The sequence below is a fragment of the Mya arenaria genome, chromosome 5 (genome assembly GCF_026914265.1).
Source record: "Mya arenaria isolate MELC-2E11 chromosome 5, ASM2691426v1".
Lineage (NCBI taxonomy): Eukaryota > Metazoa > Mollusca > Bivalvia > Myida > Myidae > Mya > Mya arenaria.
In genome coordinates, this window is record NC_069126.1 from 61,412,206 (window position 1) to 61,439,372 (window position 27,167).

At 33.7% G+C, this 27,167-nt stretch overlaps 1 protein-coding gene across 3 annotated transcripts in view; it reads left to right on the forward strand.

The window, feature by feature from the left end:
- LOC128236152 (uncharacterized) overlaps window positions 1-27,167 on the forward strand; it is a 57,116-nt gene that overhangs the window by 22,283 nt on the left and 7,666 nt on the right. For all 3 annotated transcript variants that reach the window (XM_052951024.1, XM_052951026.1, XM_052951023.1), the window contains exons 3-6: window positions 23,600-23,746; window positions 24,049-24,647; window positions 25,379-25,496; window positions 26,215-26,397. In XM_052951024.1, the coding sequence (XP_052806984.1) occupies window positions 23,600-23,746; window positions 24,049-24,647; window positions 25,379-25,496; window positions 26,215-26,397 (1,047 nt within the window). The remainder of the gene's footprint in view (window positions 1-23,599; window positions 23,747-24,048; window positions 24,648-25,378; window positions 25,497-26,214; window positions 26,398-27,167) is intronic.

The following is a 27,167-nucleotide window of genomic DNA, read 5'->3' on the forward strand; positions in this document are numbered from 1 at the left end:
TTTTAGAGCATTCAATCTCACACTTGCCCAAAGATCAACACATTGCTACAAAATATAACAGTAACTAACTACATTATTTTGCAGAAAGATCGAGACAGATTTAAAATGTGGAATTTAGCTGCAAAATCAAAGAGAAATACACTGAAAGGTGTATTTGCAGAGCAAATGATATATTTTGAAAAATAAAATCCAATGAAATAAGACATACTTTGTATTTTAATAAATGACCGAAATTGTGGTACTTCGCAAAGCATGCATTAAATTGCAAGGTTCTATTATCCGTCGGCGTTAAAAGGCCGGCGTAACATATAACTAGCTTTGTTCTTTTTCAAGTCCAATCTGAATGAAGTTCTTACTTTAATAAACACTAACATGGCTCAATATTTACAGACTCTTGAACCTGGTTTGCCCCTTTCTTTTTAGATGTTCTTCATATCTTTAATGTTTTTAACTTAATTATATTTAGTAAATATTTGAACATGCTTGTTCACAATGATAATAGTGAATTAAACAAAATGACGATGTGTATAACGATGACTATATCTTTAAACTGTTTGCCTTTTTATTGTACAACTGTTTGAAATAGCAAAAATGTGCTGGACTTTTCGATCTCACCTGCGCCTTTACATATGATTTAACTCTTGTCAGATTTTGTGGCTCTACTAAAAACAAAAGTTTGTTAAAAAACCATAAGATGTTCTTATAACACACTGTAACTTTATAGTCAATGTCAACATGATTTAAAATGTCAGCCGTTTATTAAAGCCAATAATTTGTTTCCAAAATCTTAATTATCAATAAAACTCAAATGAAAACACTCAGTTTCAGATATTTAAGGATAAGCTTAACTTTTTTATTACGCGTTATTTGATTATGACAGCGAAATTGAGACACATACATATTATACTTGGGTGACAAATATCATAGTAAATCCTGATATTTGAACATGCAAATCCATAATCACATCCTCTTTGCCATAAAACATCGATTACATGTTAAAATAGATTAAATGCACTGCGATGATGTCATAAACAAACATTTGAAAGTCCAGATAAATACGATCGGGTAAACATTGTGTAATTCGCGGCTACCCCCGGTATTATTGCTTGCAATATTAAGCCCAGGATATTGCAGTAAGCGGACTGTTATACCAATGTTTAAATAATAGTCGTTATCACAGTATGTCATTTAAAACAAAACAAAAAGTTGAAATGCATACAAAGGTGTGGCTAAGTTTTATATTTCCATTACCGATGGGTCATTAAGATATGAACACACACTAGAAACTGAGCGACCCAATATAAATAGTAATATGTTAATGTTCTTGGTTTGTGAATATATTTGCGCTTTTCTGCCGAAACTTATTTATGTAAAGTAACGTTTTACATGGTGCTTTACCAAGAGGTACATTCCACTAGTGGCCTAGCAACAAGTCAACTGCTGACTTGGTGTTCTTGAGTGAAATATATTGTAATCTTGCACTGAAACATGTTTTTCTTTTTATTTAATGCCAACAAGGACGGTTACTTGTTTGTTTTTCTAAAATTAGTCTCCAAATTGCATGCAAACGTAACATACTTTCGGAAATGACGTCGTTAAAATTATGTCCGCACATTAAACATGTAGAAATTCGATTAAAAAGAGCGTGCTAAAATTAATAAAAATTTAGATTGATATTTCACTGTTTGAAACCGTGGAATATCATTGTTATTTCACAGGGAAATCTCATTAAATCACCGTAAATCATAAACTGCAACCTTTATGAAAGGAGGTATACACATGGCATGAATGAATTTGAGATTAATATCGCAATGCATGTAAATCTTGTTTGCATATATCTAAGCATATACAGTAAATGCAACAGAAGTAATGACTAAGATAACCACTGTATACACATATCTAAATGCCGTGCACTCGATGCACGTTTGGCAATCGCCTTCAACAGAATTAGTGAAATGGTCTGTGTCAAACTGGATCAAAACCATTATACCGGTATGTTTTGTATTTGAGTTCGATAATAAGAGTACACAAAATGATCCGTTTCAAACCGGATCGGAATCATTACCTCTGTTTATTGAATTTTTAAGTACGATAAATGTTTGTATTGAAAATATTCGCTGCTTGTCACTTTAAGATGTTCGACTTTTATTTATTTCCAAACAAGGAAATCGTCATTCCTTCTTTACAAAAGTAGACGTGTCCAATCGTCTCTTCAATTCCACCAAATGAATCATCTTTGATGTCCTTAATTCCAAGATAACCTGCTGTTCGAGCCTAAAAATCTCTACGGGAAATAATATGTCATACTTAACCACTGACGGCAGCTTTTAAATCTTTCAAGTATGAAACTGCTTAGAGAGGGACGAAGTTGAAATAATTGTATACCTTTTCATGACATAACTGAGTGATGCTTTATTCTTAGTATCTGAACGCAAATTTTAAATGTTCGCACGCAGCGAACATCCTTAAACGAGCGGTTGATTACAAAGAAATTCACCGGACAGAGAAAGATTGTTTATGTACCTCGTATAAAAATAATAAATTATGCCTCGCATAACAATAGATATGTCTTTCTGTTTATAAAAGTTCTTTTCCTCCTCGTATAATTTTATCCAACGAATTCGGGATGATTAAGAAAGGACGAGTATGATTTCATTTAGAGAGTGCTATCTTTATATTTAACTTGTTCTTAAGAGGAACATGAATTTGCTAACCATGTGCGTAACAAATGGATTGAAATGGTCACTTGCGTTGTTCTGCCTCAAATGATCGCCTTGAAAGGCAAAACATTGCAAGTCGTTTAAGAAGACTACTTAAATATTGAAATATTAGCTTGTGCATTCATTTGAGATACATCAACGAGTATATAGTACGACTATATAAATACTTACTGTACATGTATACTCATTTTAAAATACAATGTTCTCCAACAGTTTCAGTAGAATATCGTAGTAGTTGAATATGTGTGTCAATGATGTCACGGTTTCAACGGTTTCATTATCAATAAAATTGTCATAATGAGTGGGGTTAATACCTTGAGGATTTATAAAGAGGAATGGTCCATCTCTAAAACGTGTCAATACATTATCTTGATGTATCATTTGGATAGTGTTGTGTGTTTACTAAAGTCAGTTTCCAATAGTTCTGCAAATACGCCATTGCGTCATCACAATTCATTAAGTGTTATTTTAGGCTTCTATATATATTATTTCAGATATTGACTGCTTTAAGTTAATTTTACAAAACAGGTGATATGAATGCATTTTTGTCAACCTCATCTTCATCATCATCATCATCATCGTCGTCGTCGTCGTCGTCATCGTCCTCCTCCTCCTCCTCCTCCTCCTCCTCATCATCATCACCACCACCACCACCACCACCATTATAATATGCATCATCATCATCATCATCATCATCATCATCATCACCATCATCATCATCATCATCATCATCATCATCATCATCATCATCATCATTATCATCATCTTCTGCAAATCTTCAATCATCTTAAATCAAACCAGGTTTGTATTTTTATTGTAATAATTAAACATCATTTAACTAAGGAACTAGCACTAGTCGATGCGGAGGAAAGGGGAGGGGGTCACTAACTAAGGAGGACTAACTTATAAGAAACGCACCAGAATTAAACTTTGTAGCTCAACAGAAAATTTCTTAAGGTGTCCAAATGGTTTACTTTTGTCAACTTTGTATTCACCACTGCCTTGTTAAGCACAATCAAAACCCTCTCCAGTGGATCTCTTGAGGTTGAAAACCTTTATTGATCTTCCATTGACGGGGTTGAGTCAATTTAATGAAAATAAATTAAATAATGTTCACTTTATTTACGATGAATGCTAATATAGCAGGCATATAATGCTGGCATTTCTATTAACATAATAGCAATTCAAAATGAGTTTAAAAATGTTATTCATACAAAATATTTAACTTTATACACACAATATCGTTCAATACCTCCTGTCTATCGGAAAAAAGGAACGCATGTAGTTCTCCAAGCGTTAAACTGCCGATATTATCTTTGGCTTGCAGAAAAAAAACTACTAAATTTTGGTATATATATTGAAACATACCATTTTAGTTCGCATTTCATTGCCAACGAAGCCGTCCCAAGATTTAAAACAATAAAATAAAACTATCAATGAACCGTTGAATGTCTGTTTTAAATGACCTTCTATTTTAATGTTTGTGGCATTTTTACTTGATCGGTAAGTCTGGGTGCACGTTTTTAATTACTCATAACGACCGAAAGTTATTTGGTCAATTTATATAAGACAATACAAATTAAGACCAAACACACGTGCACTTTTTTTATCATGGTGACGTTTGTAACAACAGTCATTCAAAATTACATTACAGACATTTCGGTCAACTACACAACAAAGAAGTATTAGAAGATATGGGGTACAAAGAGATAGGTTTTCGTTGTTCGCAGGCGGCAATTCGTTAATAGTTTCAATGTTTAACGTATACTTAATGAAGTTGCATCTTTTTTCGGAAATGTTTACTAAGTTTGCCGATAATGAAAATTTTGTATCTGTACATTATTTTTTAATTTTTAATTCTGTAGAATATATATTATTTTATATTATTAACGCAGGTCGAACAAAGGTGGTTCTATTGTTCTATTGTTTGTTGGCGAAAAAGGCAGGCGTTAAAAATTACTAGCTTTGTTTGTACTCATGTGCAATTGAATCCATTACTCACTTATATAAACACTAACATGGCTTCATACATACAGAGTCTTAAATCTTGAATGACTATTTCTTTTAAGTGTATTTAACAAAGTGGCAATGTGTATACAGATGACTAAATCTTTCAATGATGTACATTTTTGCATAGCAAAACGTTTTATGTTGCAAAAAGTGCTGGTTCTTTCAATCTCTTTAAGTTAAATTATTAAGTTTTAAGATATTGAGGCTCTATACGAACCAATATTTTGCTATAATTTTTCTACAGGATTATGTTCAAAGATTAAACACTGTAAATTTATTGTTACCGTCATCATTATTTAAACAGAGACAATCTATTATAGCCAATAATTTGTTCTCCAAAATCCACGTAATGAATAAAATTCAAATAAAGACCGTCAGTTTCAAATATTTAAGGATTAGCTTAACTTTTTATTACGCGTTATTTGATAATGCCAGCGAAATTGAGACGCATAAAACGTTCATTTAAGTGGCAAATATCAAAGTAAATCCTGATATTTGAACATGCAAATCCTTACTCACATCCCCTTTGCCATAATGCATCGATTACTTGTTAAAATAGATTAAATGCCCTGCGATGATGTCCTAAACAAACAGTCATATGTCCGGATAAATCTGAACGGTTTACAAACATTGTGTCATTCGCGGCTACACCCGGTATTTCGGTAACCGATAATAGACAAAAGGCCACAGGTAATGGACTTTGATACCAATATTAAGATAAAAATCACTTTTACAGTATCATATAATGTATACACAAGTGTGGTTTCTTTTCATTTTTACATTTACCAGAAGATATTAACATATAATAAGAAGTGAACAACACAATGCAAATATTGAAATTGCAATGTCGCTATGAAAATAGAATCAACGCTTTTTTTCAAAAACATGTATATTAAGCCGTAAGGGTAAGTGAAACAGAACTAAAATAAGAGAATTGTTGTATAAAAATCAACTAAATGTTGTATACTCGATATACATTCTGGAAATCGGCTTTATTGATACACCTAGATTTTTTATATAGTATATATGAACCGTTTTGTTTGTGGTGTTTTGTGCTGTTGTTCCATGTTCTGGTTTGTGATTATTTGTAGTTGTGTTTTATGTCTTTGGCGTTTACCCTGTGCCATTAAAGGGGGTTTGTGTTTAACCTTTCAGCTACTGAGCTAGTTTCTGTATTTCATCAATTAAATATTCATCAAAGTTCGTGATATGATCCCCTTCGAACTGGATTGGAGTCATTATCCCTGTTTATGTAATGTTTAAATATGATTAATGTTTGCATTACATATAGTCGCTGCTTATCTCTTTAAAATATTTGACATTTATTTCTTTGCAAAATGAGAAAATCGCTATTCAAACTTTACAAAAGAACCCGTGTCCAATCGTCTTTTTAATTCCACCAAAGGAATCATCTTTGATGTCCTTAAAGTGAAAATAGACTGTTGTTTGAGCCTCAAAATCTCTGCGGGAAATAAACTGTCGAATTTAACGTCTGAAAGACAAAATTAACACTCTGCACAAGAGTTTCCATTTTTAAATACTACCTCAGAGAGGGACGTAGTTGAACATCGCGGATATTTTTTTATCAATGACATAACTGATTTAGGCCTTCAAAGGTAATATTTGAAACCAAGTTTCAAATAATCGCACGCAGGCATTTGAATAAGGTATTTAAACATCTATGAACGACTCACAGCAAACAACCAGCGGGTGTCTAGTAGGAAAATCAGAGAAAAGAGTTGACTTACCTCTCATATAAATTTTAAATGATCACTACATATCAATAGATATTTCTTTTGGTAGATTAGACCAATTTCTCCTCATCTTAGCATCAATTATAAGTTGGCCATTTTACATTTTAGAAATAGTTTCAACCAACGGATTCGAATTCAAAGTAAATAATTAATGAAAAATACTCTGAAGGTTTGCTTGTTTGTTAAATTTAACCCATTTCCTAAAGAGAAACATTGGTCCAGTTGTTCAGAACTTTCTTAAAGTTAACAACATATGATGTTGTAAACGTTCAAACGTGAAACATTTCATGATATGCTAAATATTGTGATATGAAAAAGTGCAAACAGTTGTCTCAAATCTTGTTAGAAATACTGCATATCACAAATATGTGCAAAAAAATCCAGAACAGTAAAGAGTTAACAACGATTCCGTTAACAACGTTGTTAATTTGAACAATGTTCTGAACTATCGACCCTTTGTCATACCGTGAGTAGGGTTATTAGCAAACAGATTTTAACTCCCTTATAAAGGAGTTACCTTTACTTTACCCGTCTTAATTAATTAATCTGTTTTTTTTTATCATTTGGGAAATGATTGATGTTTATCCATGATGAGAGGGGTAATACGATCCATTTTTTAATACTCTAATACTTTTATGTATTTTTACGAAGAGGATTGGTCCATTTCCTAAAGCGTTTCTATACATGCATCGACGTTAGCATTTGGTTCTGTTTTGTGTTTACCAAAGTCTCTGTTTTAAACAGTTCTGCAAATACGTCTAGTGATTAAGCACCATCAATTACCATTTAATGGTGATTTAGGCTTTTATAGATTTAAGGACAGTAGAAGCCTTGTTATTTCAAATCTTGACTGCTTTAACTAAGTAAACATGACAGAATAAGTGGTATCAATTTCATTATCGCTGTCGTCATTTTTATTATCTCCGTCATTTTTATTTGCAGACGCAATAAACCTGTTCCCAAAATCATCATCAGCTTTATCACCATCAGCAGCAGCAGCAGCAGAAATAGCAAAAGCATAATCACAATCAGCAGTAGCAGCATCAGCACTGTTAACATCATACACCCTGCTCAATTGATCATTAAATACTTATATAAGAAAATATTTAAGCCCATTTCAATAGTAAAGTATTCCTGCTACTTGTTACATGCAAACCCCTTTATTAACATTAAAAGCAATTAAAAACACAATCAGTTTTAAAATTTGAATTTATGCAAAATGTTTAACCCTGAAGACACAATATCGTTAAATACCTTCCATCTATTTGAGGAAGGGAAGCATATAGTTCTTCAAGCTTTTAACTACCTCGATTCTTTTCACTTAAATGGTGCTTAACGGGTCCAAATGGAATACTTTTGTCACCTTCGTATTCACTGGTGCCTTGTTCAACACATTCACAACCCCCTTCAGGAGATTCCAAGAGTTTTAAAGCCGTTATTTACCTTCTATAGACGGTAAAGGAGTCAATTGAATGCAAAAATGTTCACTTTCTTAACGATGAATGCTAAAATAGCAGGCATGTAATCGAACGGCGCCGTCGGTGTAAAATTAATATGGTAAATCGTTTGTGTAAACTATTTAAATCAAAATCTTAATACAACTTAACAAGATTAAATGTGAATGTATGCTTTGTAATGCTTTATATTATTAATTGTACAAAATTAATATCGTCTAGGTAGAGAACTTGCACTATCCGACCAGAAAATATGTGACTCACTCCGCATTAATCCTTCCTTTATAGTTATTTTGAAACCAAGTTCAGTGGTGAACATAATATTTCGTCCAATGAGAAGCCACAATTTTCTCAAGTTCCCAAAAAAATTTTTTCAGTAGATCAGCAGTCAACCGATATTTGAATCCATTCAGATAAAGCGGTAGATATAAACAATGGCTGGCCCAGTTAGTGGGTAGTTTATATAATAGTATGTAAACCACAAGGATACTTATAAAATGTTAATATGATCTTACACAAATCAAATGGTAATTCGACTGTGTAACAGCAAACCCTTACGTTTTTGTACGAACAATACTAACAATTGCAAAGTAGAGCGCCAATTATTGTACAGTCGAACCTTGGTCATTTGACACTCCTGTTGTCAAAATAACTGTATCTGCAAACAGATGCGAATTTTAAAATACCATTAATTATGTAATAAAGCATTAAATTCTACTTGAATAGAAAAATTATGTATTTTACTCACTCATTTAAATTTCATGGCTGCATGAAATTGAAATAAACGTTCATAAATCATTTTTGATACATTTAAACTTAAAATGATGAAAACTATGATAACGATAATGTTGGTATTTAATTACAGTTACAAGCATTTGCGGTTGCTTATCAATATACTGAATAATTTGATCCATAAGTGATATTTTCCGACAGTAGGAACAACTCACTTTTAATCAATGATGATTTTGCTAAACTCTATAATACGTTTTATAACACAATATCGTTTCATTTTAAACTATTTCAGTAAATTGAAATAATAAAGTTATATTCATTTACCACACTAATTTTCCATACCAGTTTTACACCAATATAGCCGTTATAAAAAGGGTTATATCTAACAAAAAACGCACCTTAATGGTATTCTGTATTCATAAATCATTATGAACTCTTTGGCGAAAAATATATGTATAATGTGAGATAATGCAACCTTATAGTTAATGCTAAAATGAGATGAAAAAGGTTTAATATACCAAACGATATATCTATTGATACGTTGTCATCATTTCTAATTTATAAAGGAGGTATATCAACAATTTTCCCTGTTCGGTGATTTCTGTGTAGCCACCCGCTTGTATTTTGCTGAGAGTCGTTCATAGATGTTTAAACATCTTATTAAAATGCGCTGCATGCGACCATTCAAAATTTGCCTTCAACGGCCGCAGTTAGTTATCTCATCGATAAAAAGCTAAGCAAATGTTCGCCTTCGTCCCTCTCTTAGGGTAGCAATTTCAAAATGGAAACACATTTGAGTTGGTTTTAATGCTGACATTCAGTGGCTAAATATTACAATTTATTTCCCTCAGTGATTTGGGGCCCAAACAGCTGGCTATGATGGTTTTGAGAATATTCAATGGAACACCCCAACTTTTCCTCAATTTGAAACTTTATGATAGTCAAAAATCCTTAAGACAATCAATGGTTTCGTTCAATACTTATGTGAAAAAACAACAGAAACAAGCTCAGTAACCAACAGTTTAAACATAAACCCCGTTTAATGGCACTGGGTAAACGCCAAAGACATAGAGCACAAAAACAAAACATCACAAACAAGAAACATGGAACGACAACACAAAATTCCACAAACAGCACAGTGCATATATACTATATAAAAAATAGGTATGTTTATCAAGTATTATTAGGTAACAAACGTTAAAAGTACAATGAAATGAAAGATTCAAACCCTGGTTACATGTATTCCCCATACTTACGAGGATATATGTTCAAAGAACTGCCGCATGGGCCTCGTTTTGGTTTCCAACATTTAGGGGGTGTATGCGTATGACACAGTGTTAACCCAATCACATATATCTAAAAAAAAAAATTGAATGTTAACGACATCATCGCAGGGCATTCAATCTATTTTATTAAGTTATCGATGTACAGTGGCGAAGGAATTTAAGTATGGATGTGCATGTCTAAATACCATGATTTACTCAGGTATTTGTCACAATAAATCAATGGTTTATATTCCTCAATTTCGCTTGCATTATTGAAAAAGAGTAAACAAAACTTAAAGTTTATCGCTGAATAGCTGAAATGGACGTTCTAATTATAAATTTATTCAAGATTTTTATCTCTAAAGACACATTATAGGCTTGAACAGATTATCTCTGTTTGAATAATGCTGAAAGTGACAGTAATTATCTGGAAACACATTTTGATGTAGACTTTCAAAATCTGACAAGAGTTGAAACAAAAGAAAATAACTTAAAGAGATCAAAAGAATCAGCTTTTTCTGCAATTCATAAACGCTTGATTATAAAAAAAGCAAATTATTTAAAGATTTAGTCATCTGTGCACACATCGCCATTTTGTTTAATACACTTTTACCAATTGTGAAACCCCAAGCATGTTCAAATATTAACTTTAATATAATGAAGTTAAAACCACTAAATATATGTAAAAAAAGCTGAAACGAAAGGGGCATACCATATTGAAGGTTCAGTAAATATTGAGCCTTGTTAGGATTATTAAAGTAAGAAATAAATTAAGATTGCACTTAAATATGAACAAAAGCAGTAATATTTAACGCCTGCCTTTAAACGCCACCGTACAATAGAACCTCACAATTTAATGCACGCTTTTCTGAAGACCACAATTTCGATCATTAATTAAGATACAAAATCTATTTACATTTTATTTCATTCAACCTTAATTTCGGTAATAACAATCACAATTCATGACATGCACTGCAAGTAAATATTACTCTAGATTTCGTTTCAATTCAGACATAATTGCGGTCAAATTCCACATTTTTTCGTGAATCCTTCCAAATAAATCAGTGTGCAGATACAAAATATGTTACATTTTTGCAAACCTTTTGTTCATTTCCCCAAAAATACTTTTTTTTTAAAACTTTAACATGGTGTCATTGTCTTTATAATTTGGTTGGGTTAAACATAATTAATTTCATTAAATGTACAAATGACAATATGAAGTTGATCGAAAGTCAAAAGCTAATAAAAATAATCTTCTTTGGCATGGGACACTTGTGTGAACTACCTGGCTGTCTGATGAGTTTCATTATAGAGTATTATCGGTATTATTCTGCTGTTGCTTAATTAAAGCACAATTGTTTAATCGTTAAGCACAATTCGAAGGATTAATACCAGAAGGTACCAATGGACCATACATATAGAAGATGTTTGTACCTTGTGGTAATTATTAACCCGTCGAATTGTGCATTCTGACATTTAAAGAGGATGTTTTATGCAACGTTACACTTTGGATGGTAACAGAGAATTTTAAAACAACAACTAAAAATAACACTACTGGCGGAAGTATCGTTGAGATGACCACTTAATATCCACACATGTCGTTTGTGATTGTTCGAATAAATAATTATTGTGAAATCTTAAATATGGTCATATTAAACTGCCTTTTATACAATATTAATTTATGTTATCTTATAAACAAACGACCTTATGATTTCGTCCGTTTTATTTACGTGCAACCAACTTCATGCATGCTTTCGTCCTGATTAAGGCCTTGTAAAAATTCCAATGAAACTAGAATAGTTCAGTTGTCAGTTTAATCAGACGTGCAGCAGTTCATTGATAGTTTCATTGTATTGTTTTAGATCTGAAGACGGCATAGTTTGCATGTTATACAATACCCTGAGACCCAAACATGTCAGTATTGATACCTATACCCCACGCACAGTTTTATTCGTGGTGTCAATCTTCTGTCTTTCATCGAACACTACTATGGAATTTTTCATGCCTTTTGAACAGACAATATACTAAAACTTGGAATTTAATTTCACATAGAACAACAAGGGAATACTTTCAAAACTGTAAAATCTAGGAATATTGGTTGCCCATGATTATTCATCATATTCTTTTCTTCGCCCAAACCACACATTTTTATTAAATATTAAAGCGACAGGTGAATAAAGGAATTCAGTTAGTTTCCTTCTAAGGCATCCTTTCTGAAAACCCAATAATATTACGCATATTTCCAAAATACTATCGCAAATGCCGGACTTCATATATCATACCTCACTTGAGTTTATTCCACAATGGACCAATTATTATGCCGGATAATGAACTCTAAAGTTACGGAACGTATTACGGTCGCGACCAATACCAGATAACGCGGGAATATTTGTATGTTTTATTACGTTTCGCACATAGCTCGACCTTTGTGTCACGTTTATTTAAAAACGTGTCTTGACATGTTTACATTACAAAACCATAGTACATCGTTAAATTTAACACATATACGTTGTAAGTTTCTGCAAGTGCACTGGGTATTTCTGACACGCGGCATGGTATCATAAGCGACAGTACGTAGCTTCACATTAGCAATTTTGCGTTAAACGGCTTGTTAATCAGAATATGTTTACAGTTTGGATGGCAAATAATTCAGTGGATTTCGCATGAGATTGTTCTAGGTGTTCTATCAAAACTATTTGTTGCGAACATGTGTAAATGTATGTGCATGTCAAACATGACCAATCTCATTGAGTTGATTTCTCAAAATATGTTCTCTTTGTGGCAAGCTAGGATGATCGTCCACTTAAGTCGAATTGATACATGCTGCATGTATTTCTTAACTTTCCAACGCACTGAAACTGTGAAAATATTAATTTGTTATATACAAAGACGTTTCTATTTACAATTTACATTAAAAGAAACTAAAATACAATCAGATTTTAAAATTGAATTCAAGCAAAATGTTTAACACCCGAAGACATGCTATCGGTAAATACCTCCCATCTATTTGAGAAAGGGAGGCATTTAGTTTTTCAAGCCTCAAACTGCCGAGATTCCTTTCACTTCAATAGTACTTAACGTGTCCAAATGGTAGACTTTTGTCACCTTTATATTCACTGCTGCCTTGTTTAACACAATCACAACCCTCTTTAGGAGATCTCAAGAGTTTTAAAACCTTTATTTACCTTCTATAGACGGGATAGGAGTCAATTGAATGAAATAATGTTCACTTTCTTTACGATGAATGCTAATATAGCAGGCATGTAATCGAACGGCGCCGTCAGTGTAAAATTAATATGGTAAATCATTTAAGTAAACTATTTCAATCAAAATTTAAAACCACTAAAAATGATTAATGTAAATGGCTTTGTATTATTAATCGTACAAAATTAATATTTTCTATGAAGGGAACATGCACTTTTCGACCAGAAAGAAAGGTGGCTCACTCTGTATATTTCGCCCAATGAGAAGGCACTTTTTTCTCAGTACATTCAGCCGTTATTGAATTCATTCAGGCGAAGTGGTAGATATATTCAATAGCTGGCCATTTTAGTGGGTATATTACAAAATATAATGTAGACCACAAAAAGACTTAAAGATTGTTAGTATGAACTTACACAAAACAAATGTTTTTGCAATTTACAATCTTTAACCATTGCAAAGTAGAGCGCGCCAGAAGTCAGTGTCGTTTATAAATCGTACAGTCAAACACCCTTGTTGTCATAAAACCTGTATTTGCAAACAGCTGCACATTTAAAAATAAATTTATCCATGTGATTCATCACTACATTCTGCCTATATTTTAATTAAAGTAGTTAACTTATTCATTTAATTTTCATAGCTTTCAAACTGCATAAAATTGAAATAACCGTCTATGAATCATTTTTGATATGTTTCGACTGAAAATGATAAATGATAATGATGAAAATTATGATAACGATGATGTTAATATTTAATAACTGCCACTAGGCTTAACGGTTGATTATTGATATTCACAAATGTACTGAAAAATATGGCCCATAAGTGATCTTCTTTTACCGGAAGAAAAAAACTCACTTTCATAGTAATTTATTTTTGCTTAACGGTACAAACATTTTTATAACACAATATCCTTTAATTTCAATCCATTTTAGTGATATGAAATTATAAAGTTATATTAATTTACCACACTAGTTTGCCATACCAGTTTCACGCCAGTTGGCGCTGTTCGATTATATCTTTTCTTCATATATTTATTTATCGACGTTAATAAAGTAAAAATTATTTGATCAATTTGAAACACATCTAAATAAAGGTTTCTTAACGTTTGAGAACCATTTTGAATGTTTTTTACAAGGCAGCAGTAAATACAAATCTGACAAAATCCTGCCAGTTGGACACCATGCAGTTGAAAAGAATGCCAATAGTATTACGACTAAAGAACGTAATGTGTTCTCATAAAAAATGAAAACAATGTGTGTTATTTAACTACAATAGTGATGTTTTTCAGATGATTTTTCATGATATTCAAAAACTGAATGTGTTTTAAATTGCTTAATGCGAAATTAGAAAAGGTTTTTGCATCATCAACTAGTGACGCACCGAACATGATCAAAAACCTGCAAATCAGTTTAAATTGTTTGTATTCATCATTTTTTAAGAGTCTTGGTGGTTAGCAATATGGTAGGAGCTATTCAGAACGTTCCTAAAAGCTTTTCTATTCGCATTTTAACAAACAGTTGTATATGAGAAGATAAAAAAAAGTACGGAAGTAATGGTAATTATTATTATTATTATTATTATTATTATTATTATTATTATTATTATGCTGATTATCAATTTGATGACGACAGCAAAACAACAATTCGTTGCATGTGTGTGTTAAAGATAATTGATTTGTTTAACTTGTTATTTGTTTAAGAGATGAGCCACCTCTCTTTATGCAAAGAGTTAAGATTGTCTTGTTGAGTAGCCATGACAATATATTTAATAAGGTAGTATTTCAAGCAGTGACAGCGATAGCAAACTTAGCTAAAGAGTATGATGATATCTAATGTATTTATGCTCCTAGATGTAGTGCAATATGAAGGCACAACTTGTATTTAATTAATTCAGTTGTGCTTCTTATGACTACAGTCCGTGCTTTTTGCAATGTTTCGCGATCTATAATACAACTTGAAGGCAATATAATGCAAGTTAGAAGTTTAATCAATAGTATATGCATATCGTTATGAAATGCAGGTTCGTTTTAATAAAATTGGTTATGTTTAACAAAAGCACACCATAATTGTATTCTGTATGCATGAATCATTCTTATTTCATACGTGTAAAATATATTGATATTGTGCGATATTGCAACCTTATAGTCGATGCTAAGATGAGATTAAATAGGTTTAATATACCAAACGATATATCTACTGATATGTAGTCATCATTTCTAATTTATATACGATGTATATCAACAATTTTCCCGGTTCGGTGATTTCTTTGTAACCACCCGCTGGTTATGCGCTGTGAGTCGTTCATAGATATTTAAACATCTTATTATTATGCGCTGCATGCGACCATTCGAAATTTGCTTTCATAGGCCTCAGTCAGTTATCTCATTGATAGAAACCCAAACAAAATTTCGACTTCTTCCCTCCCTTATGGGTAGCAATTTCAAAATGGAAACACACTTGTGTCGGGTGTAAACGGTGGCATTCATTAGCTAACTACGGCAATTTATTTCCCTCAGTGAAAGTGATGCTCAAACAGCATGCTATGATGGGTTTGAGTACTTTTAAAGGTGCTTTCTTTTGTAGAATTCAACGGGCAACCCTACTTTTCCTCAATATGAACCAATATGATAGTCAAACATCTTAAAGACAATCAGCACTACGTTCAAACATACATTATAGGTACATCAAAAGAAATATTCAAATCCAGGTTGCAACTGACGGTTGCATGTAATCTGATTAGGTCGAATGCCAAACGGTATTGCATGTACTACGTAAAGTTTCAACATGATCTATTTCATGAAAATATTTGAAACAACAGATATTATATATACATATATGCTGGTAAGTATTGGGGAAACTAGATTGCTGAAAGGAAAGCTAAAGTACTGTGTTTGAATGATTATTTATACAAGGTCGTTTGTCTGCTTTCATTTGTACTTGATTGGATGGAAACAATTTGAAGCGATCGAAAGAAGCGGAACATTTTTGCAATTCAAAATAGTGTTGCAACTCAAAAGGCAATCAAATTATAGATTAGTCATTTTTACACACATCGCCATTTTGTTTAATACACTATTACCATTGTGAACAAGCATGTTCAAATATTTACTTGAATATAATTAAGTTAAGGATTCTTAAGATATGACAAAATAGCTTAAAAGAAAGGGGCATACCACATTCAAGGGTCTGTAAATATTGAGCATGTTTGTGTTTATTAAAGTGAGAACTTCATTCAGATTGCACTTGAATACGAACAAAGGCAGTAATATGTTACGCCGGCCTTTTAACGCCGGCGGATAATAGATCCTTGCAATTCCATGCATGCATTGCTAAAGACCACAATTGCGATCATTAATTAAGATACAAAGTCCATTTTATTTTATTTAAACTTAATTTCAGGACTTAAACTCCCAATTCATGTCATGCACTGCAAGCAAATATTTCTCTAGTTTTCGTTTCAATTTTGACAGAATTGCAGTCAAATTCCACATTCTTTCGTACCTTCTTCGGAACAAAACAGTGTTCAGATACAAAATTATACAATTGACAATTTTACAAAATTATTGTTAATTTCCTAAAACTACTTTATAAAAAACGTAAACATGGTGTCTTTTTCTTTATCATTTTGTTGACTTTAAACATTTTCCTGAAAAGGTACAAATGACAATAAGAACTTGATCGAACGTCAAAAGCTTATAATTATCATCTTCTTTAGCATCGGACTGGTGTATGTATTACCTGGCTGTCTGAGGAGTTTAATTATTGATTATCATTGGTATCATTCTGCAGTTGCTTACTTTCATGCATAATTCGATTTGCATCTTCTATATTTATCGTCGATTGGTACCTTCTGGTATTAACTCGTGACTTTTAAAGAGGACATTGCATGCAATTGCATGTATTTTGGATAGTAACAGAGAGTATTCAAACAACAACTTCAAGACCACTGCTGGCGGCAGTATCGCTGAGATGACCATTAAATATGACCACTTAATATCCTCACATATCGTTTGTGTTTGTTTATCAGACAAATAACTGTATGGAAATTCATTAAATTGGTCACATGAACGAAACTACCGCATTGAACAAAAAAAACTGTTATGCAATCATAATTTGTTAATCTTATGAACAATCGACCGAACACATTTCGTCCGTTTTGTATAAATATTCAACAAAAAACATGCATGCTTTCCTTCTGTTCAAGACCTTGTAAAGATTACAATGAAACTAGAATAATGCAGTTGTCACTTTAATCAGACGTGCAGCAGTTCATTGATAGTTTCATTGTATTGTTTTAGATCTGAAGACGGCATAGTTTGTATGTTATACAATACCATGAGACCCAAACATGTCATTATTGATACATGTACCCCACGCAGAGTTCAGTAGGTTTTTTTTATTGGTGGTGTCAATCTTCTGTCTTTTATCGAACACTACAGTGGAGTTTTTCATGCCTTTTGAACGGGCATCATACTCAATCTTACTACATACTAAATACGAATTTGATTTCGTATTGGTAATTTATTCCATAAAAAAATACTTTAGAAAGTGCAAAATAAAGGAATATGGGTTGCCAATAATTTTCTTTATCTAGTCCACACTTTATTATTTAATATTAAGGTGGCCGGTGAATTTATGAAATTCACTTTGTTTTCTTAGAATCCATTCTAAAAAACTAATAATATTTAGTATTTCCAAAACAACTATCGTAAATGCGGGACCTTATATATTTGACATCACGTTGAAGTTTATTCTACAATCAAACCATTGTTATGCCTGAAAATGAACTGTGAAGTTACAGAACGTATTACGGTCGCGCCAGATACCAGGTACTGCGGAATATTTGTAAGATTCAAGACGTTTCTTGCATAGCTCCATCTTTATGTCACGTTTATTGCATTTAAAAACTTGTCTAGACATATTTACATTACAAAACACATGTGACATGTTTACATTTAACACACATACTTCGCAAATTTCAGCAAGTGCGCTAGAGATTTCTGACACGTTGCATTCTATCATGAGCGACACAACGTAGCTGTTCATTAGCAATATTGCGTTAAACGGCTTGTTAAATGGAAGATTTTCACAGTTACAACGGCAAATAATTCAGTGGATTTGGCATGGGATAGTTCTAGGTGTTCCATTTTCATGACTGTAAACACGTTTCAATGTATGTGCATTTCAACCTGGCCAGTATCATTGAGTTGTTTCGTAAAAATATGCTCTTTATAGGCAATGGAGAAAGTTCGTGCACAAAATAACTTACATGTATTTGTAAAATTCCAATGCACTGAAACTGTTGAAATATGAGTTTACCATCGAATATGTTTGACACCTGTGTGTTTTAACCGTTAAGGGGGGTGGGGGGGCGGTACTTTTGTTAAATGAAATAACCAATTTAATGTGGATGTAGATAAAAGCATTTAGAATACGTTTTTAGTCACAGTGGGTCTTTCTATGAAGCCGAAGTCAAAATATCAAAACAATCAAGTAGAGATAATTTAAGCAATTGCAAGCAATTAACTATATTTGTTTGAAATGCAAATACAAGATGTGGATTCCATAAAATCATGCGTGTACTTGTATATGGTTGAGAATGTTGTTCGGTAAAAATGAAATTTTGAAAAGGGTACAACTTAAATTTTCAAAACATATTTTATGGTTTAAATCAAGCACAACCCATTCAGTGTGTGTATACCACATAATAAATGGCATCATATATGCTTCGTCGGAAGGTAACATTTTGCTTAAAATGAAGACTTAAGTCAAATATAACTTTTCTTCTACAACACCATTTTAAATAAAACAAAGGGCATTCTATGCCGCTCAAAGAGCCCCGCATTTGTTTATTATCCAAATTTGATCAGGTCATAAGTTTCATCAAACACTTCGACAAACCTGTTTCAAAAACAATGTTTTGACAGTGCTCCGTCAGACAGCCGTATTGTTAAAAGGTTTGTCGAAGAGTTTAAAGAAACTAAACTCTCAATCAAACTCTGGTAAAAGACCGAATGCAGTGCCCCGTATGTGGCGTAGACTGAGATATGTTTTATTTAAAATGGTGAAGAAATAGTCAAGTTATCTTTGTTTAAAGTCTTTTTTCAAATCAAAATATTGCCTTCCGACGTAGCATTTATGACGCAATTTACCACGTGGTATACACACACTGCCATTGCTAACGGCAAAAGAGGTGCAATGAACATTTCGAACGTAACGTTTTAAGTTGTATTTAAAAAAATTGAATAAGAGACGTTTTACAGTATTTCTAGTATTTTAGGGTAATTTTCACGGTATGAACAAAGAATTCTCTAAAATCAGTATTCAGAATTTTTTTAAGGCAATATGTAAACTGAATTAATTAAATTTCATTTTATTTAAATGAAATCTTCACAGCTTTATTGAATTTACATTTGAAAACATTGTGTCTTTTCAAATCAAATTAACTAGATAGATTTTCGTATATATATGCTTAATTGATTTCAGTCATTAAGCTGAACAGAATTGGTTTCAAACTGCATTAAATTAAAATAAACGCCCATAAATCATTTTCGACACATTGAGCCTTTAATGATGTAATATCATCAAAGCAGAGATATCTTAACGATAATATGCGTATTTAATAACCATGACGTATTACTGCAAATTAATATATGAAAGTATATGGCCTACATGTGATAAGTGTATGATTATGAAATATGTATTTGTAAGTTATGAATTGTATTACAAAACGACATAGATATACACAAATAGGAATCTTAAAGTGACAATCGTATTCAAAATCAATCAAAACACATGTATAAACAATATACATTTTGAGTGATAAACCTTCAACTATTTACTAAAGAATGCATTTATGGAAAATATTAATTACTGATATCAAGATTGTAACCATGTAAAGATAAGAAAATTGTTTATTATAGTGACATGTGTAATGGACAATATACATAATATCATGCAATATAGACAAAATAGTTTACACCCGGCCCAGTGGATCTATAAGTCACCTTACAACATAAATGGTAATAATTACAGCAAGGTCAATTAATATACATTATTACAAAACAGTAATGGCAGATAATACAAATTAAATAAACATGGTAATACATGTTGTTAGCGAGAAATATGAAAATATGTTGGTTTTAAGAATACAACAAACTTCTTCTTAATAAATACGCCTTAGTTACAAATTTGGCGATCTTTCTGGGATGTGAATGCATAAGTGAACATAATTTATCAGATAATGGTAGGCTAACGTCGTTTAGAACATCAGTGGTATTAAGTAAACTATTTCTAATGTTTGTATATGTATCACATTGTAAATGGAAATGAATTTCACTTTCAACTTGGTTACTGTTGCAAAGTCTTCATAGTCTATTTTCGGGGGGTTCACCAAAAAAAGCGTCCAGTTTCGATTAATATTGGTAAAATTCCGAAACGGAATTGGCACAACAGAGAGCGTTCATATTTTGGTACATTCAGTAATAAATAGTCTTCCTTTTTAAACGTGGATTTCAACTGTCTGTAAGTGCCAAGTTTTCTCACATTCTGCACGTCATTTGTCCACTGTTCACTGTATAAGTCTCTAATAAGATCATTTACATTTGAGAGCTCAAAACAAGATCTTACATAAAAATGTTGCTCAAGATTTAGACTGATTAATATAGATTTAACATCACAAGACCAGTTATTATTACATCTATTATAATCGTACATAAACACTTTCTTTGTTAGCCTTTCATTGTCCATTAGTAATAGCCTGTTCCAAAAACGTAATATTGACAGTTTACGTTTAAACACACTGGGAACCCAGCCAGAGTCTCCGTATAAAGCTAACAGTGGCGCAAGTCGATGTACTCCGTAAAAGTACCTTAGAGCACGATGACAGACATTGTCAATACTTTGGAAAGACTTGTATTCCCAGGTTGCAGCACCATATCAAGAATAGGAGATACACAACAATTAAAAAGTTTCTCATATGTATTAAAACCAATATCTTGAGGTTATGGATTTTGTTAATTAAACCGCCTAGTGCACGTCCAGCCCCTTTCGATAATGCATCGCAGTTCAACACAAAATTGCATTTCTCGTCAAAAATCACCCCCAGGTATTTGTAATGGTCCACGGTTTCTATAACATTATCGCCTACTTTGAACACGTGTTCACTGCGTTTCGATCGCCCTTGACGAAAATGTACACACTTCGATTTGTTAGTGTTGATGAGTACTCGCCATTTCTTGCACCATGTGTGAATGACGTTCAGCATAGCCTGTAAATTGTCCTCAGTGTCTGACATTAAGACGATGTCGTCCGCATACAGAAGTATCGAGATGTTGTCTGTACCGATGCTCACACCAAGGCCTAAATCTTTTATCTCCTGTACAAGATCATTTGCGAATATTGCCCAGAGGGTTGGCGACAAAGTGCAGCCCTGTTTTAAACCGGAAGTACACTCAAACCAATCTGTAGTGGCGTTGTTTGCGAGCCTACTGTTGTTAATACGCACACACGCAGATGAGCTTGCATAAATGTTCTTTATGGACTGGTATACTTTCCCATCAATATTGTGGAGCAAAATTTATATAGGAGCAACTTCCGGTCCACATAATCGAAACACTTCTTAAGGTCAATGAAAGCAGTGTATACGTTCTTGTTGTTGCGAATAATACTGTTAAGCGTAAATATGTGGTCCTCGCACGATCTACCCTTCCGAAACCCGTTTTGTTCATCAGCCAAAGGGTCATTAGATTCTAAAAATGAAGACACTCTCTTATTTAAGAATGATGTGTACAGTTTGTTTATGCATGATAACAGGCTAATTCCTCTATAATGAAGTGGTACTCTTTTGTCGGTGCTTGGGTCTTTCAGTATGGGGCAAATAACAGCTTTGCGCCAAATCGATGGTATAATACTACAATCGAATATTACCTGAAACAATTTCTGTATAACGGCAATAACAACTGGGAATTTAAGAACATCGTATGGGATTCTGTCATAACCCGGGGCTGACCCATTTTAGCACTCATAATAATGTTTGTTATCTCTTCTATAGAAACATTTTTATTCAAAATAACATTTGGTGCGTAAAGAGGGTCAACAATATTTTCTTATGATTTAAACATTGTCTATAATGCTCTCCGTCAAAAGAACCCGTATCATCACAGTTATTAATTTTCTCAAAGTCTGTTTTCCATCTATTTAACACCGTTTGTTCATTTTTGCAGACATTTTCGTCGTTATCGACTATTTCGATTGGTATGGAATAATCTTTTCTTGGCCCTAAACGTTTTATCTTTTGCCAGAATTCATTTTGATTTGAAGTCGAGATCTCGTCGATTTCAATAGCTTGAGCGCGCCTATATGCTCGTTCCGTCTGGCGTAACAGTTTATTGCGAGCGTTTTTATACTCATTATGCAATCTCTGTCTATTGCAGTTGTTTCTGTCACATCTTAAAAAGTCTTTTTCCTTCCTACACAAAATGTTCCATAGGGATTGCAGTTCATCGTTCCAGAACGGTTTCGTATGTTTTCGCCGCTTCTGCGTTCTACGAGACGTATGTGATTTGAGGATATTGTCTGACATTTCCTTAAGAATAACCTCACATAAATACTCGTAAATATCATCAATTTCACTCTGTGTCTCTCTACACCTCTCAATTCTAGTGATCATATTTACAATTGCACGTTTTGCCATATCACTGTCCATAAAGTCATTTGGGATACGCTTAAGATTAAAACTGTATTTTAACCATGTATTTAATATTATAAATGATTGGTGAATGCTAAACGATTTACTGTGATTTACTATTGTGTTATAAAATAGAAATACTATGTTTTCTGCACATTTCTTTTAAAATAAACTCGCTATCCTTCATAAGAACCATTGGTTTTGACAATTCTTCACCCTTTTTGGTATATTAAAACAACTGTATTAATTGTTGTAAATCTTACATGGGAGTAAAAGTGCATCTTTAAAAGTAGTTATACGCAACAAACCTTGTGACCACTAATGCTTATCTATAGTTTCCTACAACTAAACCTACCTTTAGTTTAAACTTTATTTTGCTACGAGTGTAAAACAAGTTCTTACAACACACTTTTAATCACTCTCGTTCTCACGATATAACGATATAGTGTGGTCTAATGTTGTGACACGACTTGGTGGCCACAAACCAAACTCACATACGCCCAGGTCGGGAACCGAAACCGGGACGCCTTAGTGAAAAGTTATTAACAGCGCTTCCCGGACAAATAGTTTTGGTTCAAACGTAGACAAAACTTGGCTAAATGTTACTAACACATATAACTTTAACCGTCCTTTTTAATACGCGCATGGCGTTCATACACTGCCACTTGGTCCTTATCTTCATTTGTACACGCAAAGGCGCTCACAAACATTAGCACGTCCTTTATTCAAATACACTTTTGTAAAATTCATAATCACCCATACATTTTCATTTCCAGACGTTGCTGACTGGACGGAGTGGGGGGCGTGCTCACGGTCATGTGATGGCGGGCGTCAGGCCCGGAAGCGGAACTGTACCGCTCCTAGCGGCGACTGTGATGACCTCGATATGGAGAAACGGGCTTGTAACACATTTAATTGTGACCGTAAGTCTAAGATTTAAAATCGGGCTCACGCTATATATACATCACAGTGTTGTTCATTTTTATAAGTTATTCACGTTTGCACATTTTTCTTCAGAAAATTGTTGGTTTAGTTCACCGCACTCATTATGTTATTTTATGCAAAAATAATATCAGACGGAGCATAGAACTGCAAAATTTCGTTTAAGAAAATCCTAGATTAATTAATGTTTGATACTTTTATTTTCGCTGAGTATATTTGCATTTTAAACAAAACTTAAATATTTCTTAGAGCGAGCTTTATCCTTTTTCCACGTACATTGCAGTTCTTCATGACCTCCTGTCCCACCTAGGCGTATACAAGCTGCCCCTGGGGGTTTACCACGTGCACCAGCGTCCAGGGGCCTTCAACGTTACCCGCAGGGCGAGGCTTTACACCCCCTTCTCGGATATCTTCCCTAACAACCTACCTCAAGAATTTTCATTGCTAGCTTCCATCAGAGTTGGTCAAAACTTCAGTGGATACCTGTTGACGCTCAGTGATTCCCAGGGTGTCCAAATATTTGGACTAAAGTTTACTCAAAATGATACAGAATCAGTTATCAGCATTACTGTGCTAAACACATCTACCTCTCAATCTTACAATGTTCTTTCACTTGCGTTTACAAGCATTTCAGAAGACTTGCAACAGTTCGCAATAGGTTTTACGCCCGAACGTATTCAGGTCCATTACGACTGTGATAAAATATACACCAAACAAATAAAAAATATAGATCCGAGTGTATGGTTCCGCGGGCTTATGATGTCTATAGGGCCATATTCTGAGGAGGCCGAGGGTCAATTCGAAGGGTCTATAGAACAGCTGGCCCTTATTGAAGATCCGCGGGCGGCGGAGCAACAGTGCTCCGAGCAATACGACGATTCGGTAAGTCAAGCCGTGTAACTCTTGTAACCTTTCGTTCACTGTGAATGTAAGTGTTGCTACCCTTTTAAATGAAAATCATATTTCTTTTATACCCTTGAAGTAATTGTTCAAGATTGTTGGTATAAACTTACGATAGTAAAGATTTCAAGCGACACAGTTGCATAACCATTTAATTTGTGTAACTTGATACTAACAAACTTTAAAAAGGTGGTCTACATTATATTGTGTAAACTACCTAAATGGACCAGCCACTTTTTATAAATACCGCATCATCTTATTAAACTCAATAACGGCTGCTGATTTACTTATATCAAAGTATTTGAAAACTTGAAAATATACTACCAACTCATATGGCAGAATATAATATTGACCACTAAAATAGATTTGAGCACACAAATGGTTCCAGGCGCATGTGTTCAGTATCCGTTCGATTGGTCATAGATAATAACAGCCAACCTGACCAATTCGTCCTCCGAGCTTAATGGTTGAGTCCCGGAATTATGAATATTTAGGTCTTACAAACAACATAGTTTTCCTTTTAATAGACAAACGTTAAGTACTGCTGAAAAAATAGAATCATTGATCCGTCCCATTTCATTTTCGATAGCCTTTTTACTAGTATAAATTTTATTTGTACGGGCATGGGAACACCTAGTTTTGTGAATTCAGGAAAATATTTATTGCAAAAAAGCGGTTATATTAAGTATGTTTTGATGGAATTTTCTTTCCAGGATCGTGCCATAAAGGATGAAGAAAACAATGAGATTGATGACTTCAGAGGTCCCAGAACGGAAAATACAGACGACAAAACAGTTCAAGAAACCAAACAGCCTCACGGTATAGCAAACTGTAAGTGAAGTATGAGCATTGTCCGGAAAACTCATGTACAAGGCTTAACCAACTATAAGCAGTTTGTATTTTTTTTAAACTTTAAATGTGATAATTAATTCCGCTTTAATTAAATGTTGTTTTTAAATGTAAATGCTATTAACTTGCATTTTGTAGAGTTTTTTTGTGCAAGACAGATTATGTGCGTGCGCATAACCTGCGCAGTGTTCTTGACATCCCTTTATCCAGTCATTCTCTCATAACATTGTTTGATCTCTATTTCGTGCCGACCCTTTTGTAACGTATCTACTACATCCGCGGTGTCTCAAACATCAGACTTTGGTTGATTTTTACAATGATGTTCGGCTTAAAAAATGTTTAAACATTGTAAGACCTACTCAAAGTTCATATATTGAACGTATTGCACCGTCCATACCGCCGGTGACTGGTCCGTGGTCTAGTGTTTAGACACTTGACTGTCAACATAGGGATAGCGGGTTCGATCCCCATCCACACTGCTAAAGAAACATTATGTCGTCGAGATGGATGTTAACAGGGGTACCGCGTGTCAGGGCTTCACACGGGCGCATGTTAAATGAAATAGCCAAGGTTAGTTAATGTATGTTCCACAACTTAACAAGACTATTACACTTCCTAAGGCCGACTCCCATGTATAGTGATATGGTATAACATAAACATCCCTCCATACATCAACAGAGTACTGCTTTACACTTTACAGCCTCTACTACCCTAGCTCCGTCCCCACAGGGCCAGTGGACAGAGTGGTCCGAGTGCAGTCGCACGTGCGGAAGGGGCGTCCAGGTCCGCTCCCTCTATTGTGGCGACAACGTGCTCAGCGCATGCGCACTGGCGGGCAGGGACAGCGAGCAGGGACGATGGTGTTTCTTGCGACCGTGTGCAGGTATATTACTGTACTGTATTTTATCTATGTGTGAACAGAAATTAGACGTTTTATTTGAAAAAGTAAATGTTTGTTTGAATTATAGTCAAACATATGAAAACGAGCAATTATAAATGACTTTTATTTTATTAATGCCGGTTATAAATGACAAAGTCAGTGAAGTAGTATCTGTGATTCATATCGTCATCGTTGTTTCATTCTCACCCGTCTATGAACGGCTTGAAATGGTCGGTTGACATCATTTTCAAGCAATATTCATTTTAAGTAGAATCATTCATTCCAACAGCTCGGAAAAACGTAATTATCATGTCCAGTGTGTGTATACCACATACTAAATGGCATCATATATGATTCGTCGGAAGGCAACATTTTGCTTAAAATGAAGACTTAAAACAAAGATAACTCTTCTTTTACTACACAATTTAAATGAAACGAATGGCAGTCTATGCCGCTTAAGGAGCCCCGCCTTCGTTTGATTACCGGAGTTTGATTGGGTGATTAGTTTCATCAAACACTTCGACAAACCTGTTTCCAAAATCATGTTTTGACAGTGCTACATCAGACGGCCGTATTGAGAAAAAGTTTGTCGAAGTGTTTTAAAAAACTTAACTCTCAATCAAACTCTAGTAAAAGACCGAAGGGGCTCCGTAAGCGGCGTTGGCTGCATTATGTTTTATTTAATTGGTTATGAAATAGTGAAGTTATCTTTGTTTAAAGTCTTCATTCGAAGCATAGTATTGCCTTCCGATGCATTTATGACCCAATTTATC